The 7388-nt window shown below is 45.5% G+C and overlaps 1 protein-coding gene across 1 annotated transcript in view; it reads right to left on the bottom strand.

The window, feature by feature from the left end:
• Positions 1–5105, bottom strand: part of LOC103074314 (IQ and AAA domain-containing protein 1-like) — a gene marked incomplete at its 3' end in the record, with an annotated part of 93537 nt that extends 88432 nt beyond the window's left edge. Inside the window, exon 1 of the mRNA XM_007452917.1 lies at positions 4906–5105. Coding sequence (XP_007452979.1) covers positions 4906–4916 — 11 coding nt within the window. The remainder of the gene's footprint in view (positions 1–4905) is intronic.
• Positions 5106–7388: the final 2283 nt, after the last annotated feature.

Below are 7388 nucleotides of genomic sequence, written 5' to 3'. Positions count from 1 at the left end.
CTCCGCAGCGGGAGAGGCCACAGCAGTGAGAGGCCTGCGTACCGCAAAAAAAAAAAAAAAAAGTTAGAATTCCACTTAGCCCAGGACATCTCACTCGTTGCATGATAAATGGGTACAAAGAAGCTGAGCAGGTTCTTAGTTTACCAAAGCCCAGACTTCCAGCATCTGAGAGGGGGCCAGGGATCCAAGGCGTTCACTGACCTGCCAGGTGACGCAGGCCACTAGGCTCAACACAGGTTCCCATAAAACAGAAAATCCACTCGTTTTGTAGAATAAATAGGGCTCAGGGCCTAGACCTGGCAGGACAACATTACAGAAGAAAATTACAGGCTAATTTTGTTTGGAACTCGGATCTGAAATTCCACTCAGCAAACAAAACAGAGCGCCAGATCAAAAGCATTGTTCCCTCTGACCAAGGAGGGGGGGGGGGTCACCCAGGAAATTCACAAGAGTTCAACATTAAGGAAAGCTGGACTAAATACTGCACAGGACAGTAAAAACTGTGGATTATTTTCACAGATGCCAAGAAGATGCTCAATAAATTTAATTTATGGCATGTGCCTGATTAAGAATACTGTCCACACACCCCAAAGAGGCTGATGATGACAACCTCTTCAAAATGCTGAAAACCAGAGACCATAAATATTTTCAGTAGAGAAACACCAGAAAGCTAAAAAATACAAGTACAAAAAGGATGAAACAGATGGAAGAGGGATCAATACAAAAGATTAAAAAAACTGCTTGTAAATGACACCACTGCAAAATCCAAGGAAATCAGTAACAAGATGTAAGAAGTCAATTAATACAGCAGAGTTGCAAGACATATAGATAAAAGCCCCAAAAACTAAGTGCAGAGAAAAAATACGGAAAACAAAACCCCATTCACAGTGCTGATCAAGAACATTAAACATTCAAGAATAAATATGGCTAGAGTCACACAAGACGTAGCTGAAGAAAATTCTGGAATGCTAGCTGCAGAGGACTGGAACAGGCAGAAGGCGGTCTCTGTTCCTGCCTGGAGAGACCAGATAGAAAGAAAGCAGATTCTTGAGACTGACAGGCAGATTTAATATTACCAAGAATTTGGTAATAATATCCAGGAGACGCTGTAAATAAATCTAGTCATAATTTCTATATGTAGGGGTGGAGTTGATAATAAAAGATAAAGGGTATTTATCAGACTTCAAAGCATTTAACGCACCAGCAAGCCACCCATGGAGGCTGCTTCCATAGGGTGCAGGGGGGTGACTTGAATCCCATAAAGACCCACACCAATCATTAGCAAGGGATCTTGGGTAAAGGAGGCTTTCACCAGGGGAAACAAAAGCCAAGTTAACGGATGGGACACACCTAGAATTTAAGACTTTGCTTTGGGGCAGATCCAGCCTGGGGAAGCCTTGTTGCCCTAGTGCAGTGCACTCCCAGGCTTCTACCCAGGGTCAAAGAGGCAGGAATCCCTCCAGAGCCAGGGCAGAGCTGACTCCTAACTGGAACTTTTGGCCAAAGACCATCCTGGTGGCTTGATCCTTCCAAGTCCTGACATTTGGGCTGCAGCCTCTTTCTTCCTCACCTGCTGTCTTTCGGGGGACCCTTGTTGGAGAGACCAGGCAAGGTTGTTGGTTGATGGGGAGATATTAAGTAGCTGTGTGAGCATGCAACCCTGCATTTGCTACCCTTTCCCCTGGAGACTGGCTTCAGCTTTCCAGTTTCCCCACTGCCTTGCTGCCCCTCCACGTGCGTCCACTGGTTACAACCCTATCGCTCCCTGGACCCCCAGCCAGTGCAGCCTCCACGTCCCTCGAAGCCTCAGTCTAGCCTGAGCCCCACCTTGCCTCAAAGCCAAGGTCTCAGCATCCTTCTGCTGAGCCAGTGCCCACGAAGATGATCTGAGACGCGGAATGTGGCAAGATGATGTTTTAATAGGACCATTATGGAGATGTAACTCACATACCATAAACTCACCCTCTTAAAGTGCACAGTTCAGTGGGGTTTTTTTTTTTAGCATATTCACAGAGTTGTGCAACCTTCACCTTTCTCTGTTTTCAGTACATTTTCATCACTCTAAAGAGAAACCCTACACCCGCTAGCAGTCACTCCCTATTTGCCCTTATCAGCCTTCCTCCCAGCCCCTGGCAACCACTCATCTAATTTGTCTCTATTTATTTGCCTATTCTGGACATTTCACATAAGTGGAATCATATAACAGGTGGCCCTTTGTGACTGGATCCTTTCACTCAGTATTACTTTTCCAAAGCCCACTGTGTTGTGGTGTATAGCACTATCTCATTTCTTTTTATTGTCTAATAATGTTCCATTGCATGTATATATACCACATTTTATCTGCTCATCAGTAAATGGACACATGGGGTGTTTCTGCCTTTGGGCTCTTGTAAATGATGCTGCTATGAGCATTCCAATATACGTTTTTGTGTGGACATATGTTTTTATTTCTCTGGGGTATGGCAAGGTGGTTTTTAAAGCTGTAAGTGCTCCAAGCTTAAAATCAGAACTCGTCTCTTGAGGTAGTCGGTCTCAGGAGGGTCACTTAACCTTGTACCTTCACTTCCTCAAGTGGCAAATCTGGATAATGAAACCTACCCTGGACACCCCACAGGATTACTGACGAATAGGATAACAGATGTGAAAGTGTTCTTGAAGTTTTAAATGTGCCTTGTAAAGAGAAGGTAGTATTTTATCCATGAGACCACTCAGAATTTTTTAAAGTACGTGATTGGTTTCAGACCTCAGCACATGACCTAGAAATGTTACAGGTATTGAAGTTAGGAGGATTGTGGGCGCACAAGACTGAATATGACAGTTGAAAAAGACCAGATTGTTATTTCTACAGCTTGGCAGTTTTCCTATAACTGAGGGATGGAGGGATGATGCATAGGTGGGCGGAGGGGGAAAAAAAGACTTAAATATTCAGACATAAACATGTACTGCGATACAAAATCTTGCAAAATGGGAATTCTCCTCAAGTTATTTTATATATGATAAACCTTCAAATTATTCCAATACTATCTAGGTGTTTGTACTATTTCTGGAATATTCCTTGGCATTCTTGCTCTAAGGGAGGCCTGGCTCTCCCCTCAGAACACAGCCTCTCCTGCAGCCCTCCCTCCGTCCCAGAGCCCTCGGACCACAGCACGGAGTGGGGCCAGATCCTGGCTCCTGAGCCCACCTCCAGACCATTCTCCCTCCCATCCCCGACACCCCCTGGTTCGGAACCTCATTTCCTCAGAGGGTATCACCCTCAGCCCCTCAGCATCACCACCATCTACCATCTACATCATCTTCCCAGGCCCCACCAGTACATCTACCCACCGAACAGCATCTTTATCAAACAGCCTCTACCCTGCCTCATCTTCCCGCCATAAACCACCTGAGCTCCTCTCTGTGTCTGCTGGAGCCCGTGCCCCCACTAGCAAGGATGTCACCCCACTTCTCCTTCCTCCTCCCATATCATCCCGCTTCCTTTATACTGGTCATTCCCTTCAGCAAACAAATAGGCTATTGTTTCCTATCTTAAAAAAATCTGTCTCTGGACCCCATTTCCCTTGCCACCAGCTACAGCGAAATGCCTTTAAAAAGCCAGTGCTGTGCTGTCTATGATTTCTCTCCTCTTCCTCTCTCCTACATTCATTCTAGTCCATCTTTCCACTCCATCACCCCCCGAAGGTCAAGGTCACCACTGGACTCCACACTGCTAAATCCATGGTCAATTCTCAGCTCTCCTCTGGCCTGTCTTGCAGCATTTGACAGAGTCTGTTACTCCCTCCTCCCAGAAACTCGACTTTTTCTCCTGGCTTCCAAGGCACCACAGTCTTGTTTCCTTCTCAATGATCACACCTTTGGTTCCTTTGCTGGTCTCTCCTCCTCCATCTCTTGCCATTGGATGACCAAGTCTTAGTCCTTGGACCTGTTCTCTCTTCTGTCTACACTCATCCCATGTCTCATAAAGACCGTCTATGCCAACAGCTGTCGAATTTATATTTCATACACAGCCCTCTCATCTGAATTCAAGTCAACTGTCTACTTGTGTCCACTTGATGTCCAACAGGCACTTCAAACTCAACACGTCCAAAACTGCACTCCTGATCCCCCCACCCACAAAGCCTGGCAAAAGCCCTTAGCCTCGCTGCCCTTACTTCCTGGCCTGGAAAACAGGGTTACTGAGAGCTGGAATGCAGGTTGGAGGTGCAGTGCCTGGTTGACACCGTGTCCTTGCTGTGTATGAACTATTTAGCTTCTTTGTGCCTAAGTCCTCATCTGTAAAATGGAAATAATATTAACGGCTCTTACATTACAGGGCAGTCATGAGTTATTATATTCAAGCACTCAGAACAGTGCCTGCAGAGTCAGCACTATAATAGATGTCTGAGATGACCATTATGAAATAACTGCTGGGCTGGTGCTGTGTAAACGGCACAGTGCTGGGTGAATACTCTTTGGCGCCACTGCCACCTGACTGGCATTTCTTGGTGAAAAGCAACGTGGTACAATAAAGCTTCCTCAAGATCTTTCTTAAATATCGGGACCTGGGTGTTTTCACAAAGCGCGGTACATTACTGGGTTAGATTAACAAAAAAGCAGGCAATGAACTGAACACAGACACTGCTTCCTCAAAAATACATCCACAAGGGCTTAGCGGGCATAAGCATTGGGCCTGGAGGAGCTCATCTGTATGCGGGGCAGGGATTGCACCAGGGGAGTTGGCAGGTCTAAGTGTATGGCATTCCCTGTCCACAGAAGCTGATGCTCTCTGCTGAGGTGTATCTTTACTTGCTAAAACTGCAAAAAGAAGAGGTGGGGGAGGAAAGAAACGGAAAAGAAGCACAGCAGGCTATCTTTTTGTCTGGAGAAGCCCACCCCATGGCTATGGCCGGGCGGCCCTTCACTTACGCGTTCGACATGCTGGCTACTTTCTCTCTTTTCCTCGCCCGCTGGGAAGCTCTTCTGTTGTCCTCTGAAGGGCGGCTGGCTGCAGGGGTCGGGACACAGCCAGAGGGCGTTGGGGTAAGTTCCTTCTGGAGGGAGGGGCTGGGGTTGGGGATATCTTTTCACTTCGGGAAGGGAAAAGCGATGGTAAGGGAAAGGCGATAGGCAGGGATGCGCGCAGCCGCCGAGAGGGGTATTCGAGCCTTCTCGTCTAGACCCCCAGGCTCCGGAACCTTACTGTGTCCCGGCAGTGAGAAGGCGCGAGGCGGAACCTAGCTACTGACGCTACGCCTGAGCAGCGCCGGTCCGCTCCGCCGGCGCGCTCCCGCCCCCTTCGCGCTAGGCGCCTGCGCCGCCTCCTGCTGTTTCCCTGGCAACCGCGCCGAATGCCAAAGGCCGGCGTTCCTCGCAGGAGCCACGCGTAGTACCCGCCTCCCGGAGGACCCGCCCAGCGTTCCCCGGGATCGGCCCCAGGTCTTGTCCAACCGCTCGTCGTCCTCCACGCCGTTGTTCCGCTTTCCCGTTTGCCCATTTTCATCCCCCTTCAGATATGTAGCCTTGGGCGAGGTCCTTAATGATGGCAGCCCCAGTCTTCCCATCTGTAAAGTAGGGTAACAGTCATTCGTTCCTTCGAAACCTTACAGGGTATCTACGCTGGGCTAGCGCAGACTTAGGTTCTGGGGGTGCAGGGCAGATGCAGATGCTGCCTTTCTGGGGCTAAGTGAAAATGAAATACGGCGACAGTGTGTTGTAAATGCAAGATGCCGTGTGGATGTCAGTTATTAGCAAGTCACTGTGTTTGTGTGCATTGTTCTTCTTTCATCATCTTTGGTAACGAGGTTTATTTGCAAATTTTATAATCTGCAATTTCTAGTGTAACATTTTTAGAATTAATGCACTTGAAAGAGTATATAGAGGGCAAACACGTAAAAAGGACAGAATAAATCTGTATCACACAACCCTTCTCCCACAATTATTAATGAAATGAACAAAAGAATAGTAAAAAAAAAAAAAAAAAAAAAAGAAAGAAAGAAAAAAAGAGGAAAAGAAAAGCCAAACAAAAAATTAAGTACAACTTCATGCCATAAACTTCAAAAGCTACTCAATGAAATAGAAACCTGCAGTGGAGAATGGCATCTAATCTCATCTGTACTCCCCCCAAAATCCCTACTAGGGAGAGAAAGTACCAAGCAGGCAAAGTACCAAGAATTCTCACTAATAGTTTTCAATACAAGGAAGACAGGAATCTGAGAATTGAGATGAAAGGTGAATAGGGTAAGTGAGCTACCTGGGGAAATCCAGGTGAGATAAAACTAGCACTAGTCGAAACAATCACTACCACCCACAGGGCCCTTCCAGAACTAGAAAAAAATCACTAGGGCTTGCCACTTTTTAGGACTTTACACTGAATTGAGGCAAAGATTCAAAGTCAAAGGACATTTTGTCACAGGAATAGGATATACTCCCAAGAAGGGTGAGGGATGGTGGTAATAGAGTTTACCAAAATCTCGGGAGAGAAAGCAGAGCCCAGACCTTGCAAAGACTCAGTGGATCGGTCCTTATCCTTACCCTGTGTCCAGGCTATAAAAAGGTGGATAAAAATACAATTTTCCAGCTCTCAAACTCAGTCAGATACAGTGAGAAAGCAGTCAAGGAGAATTTGCTCACATTATATATGAGGAACTGGAAGATATACAAAGAGCAATCCATATTAAATATGAATAAGAAGCAGTATATCCACTATCTAAATCCAAGACTTCAATAAAAGTGAAAGGAAAAAAAGGATTACCGCATGGGTGAGAAGAGGTGAAGAACCTGGCCTGGAAAAAAGGTAACCAAACAGAAGAAAATCCTTTACATGTGTTTTATACTATAGAATAAGTTAATAAGAATAGAAGTTTAGCTAACGAAACACATGAAAATCAGAAATAGTCCAATATAGGAACTAAATTAGGAAAACCAAGGAATGGACCGGGCACAATTCATCTGAATTACTGACTTAGAGGAAAAGCTTAAATCAATTGCAGTGAAGGTAAAAGGAAAAGACAGGTGTTTAAGCAATTAGAAAGGTTTACTTGATATTCCTGAAAAAGAAAGCTCCAATTAATTTTTTCAAAGATCTAAAGAAACATTTCTGAAATAAAAGAATGAAACTTACAGATCAAAAGTTCTCATCGTGTTCCAGGAAAAGCTGACAGAACAACCAACACCTAAGATATCCTGGATATGTTATTGAACTTCAAGGAGAAGTGCTACAGAGAATCTGGTTGGCCTCGAATTTCTCCGCAGTAGCTTTCAATGTCAGATGAAAAGCTAGAGGTATTTACAAAGTTCTTGGGGGAAAATGTGAACCAGGATATTTCTACTCATTGCAGTTAATATTCCAAAATATGAAAGCTCTCAGGAAATACAGCACTCACGTAAATTGGCATGTTTTCAGGTGCAAG

The sequence above is a fragment of the Lipotes vexillifer genome, unplaced genomic scaffold (assembly GCF_000442215.2).
Source record: "Lipotes vexillifer unplaced genomic scaffold, Lipotes_vexillifer_v1.1 scaffold652, whole genome shotgun sequence".
Classification (NCBI taxonomy): Eukaryota; Metazoa; Chordata; class Mammalia; order Artiodactyla; family Lipotidae; genus Lipotes; species Lipotes vexillifer.
This window is presented reverse-complemented; position numbering and strand designations above follow the sequence as displayed.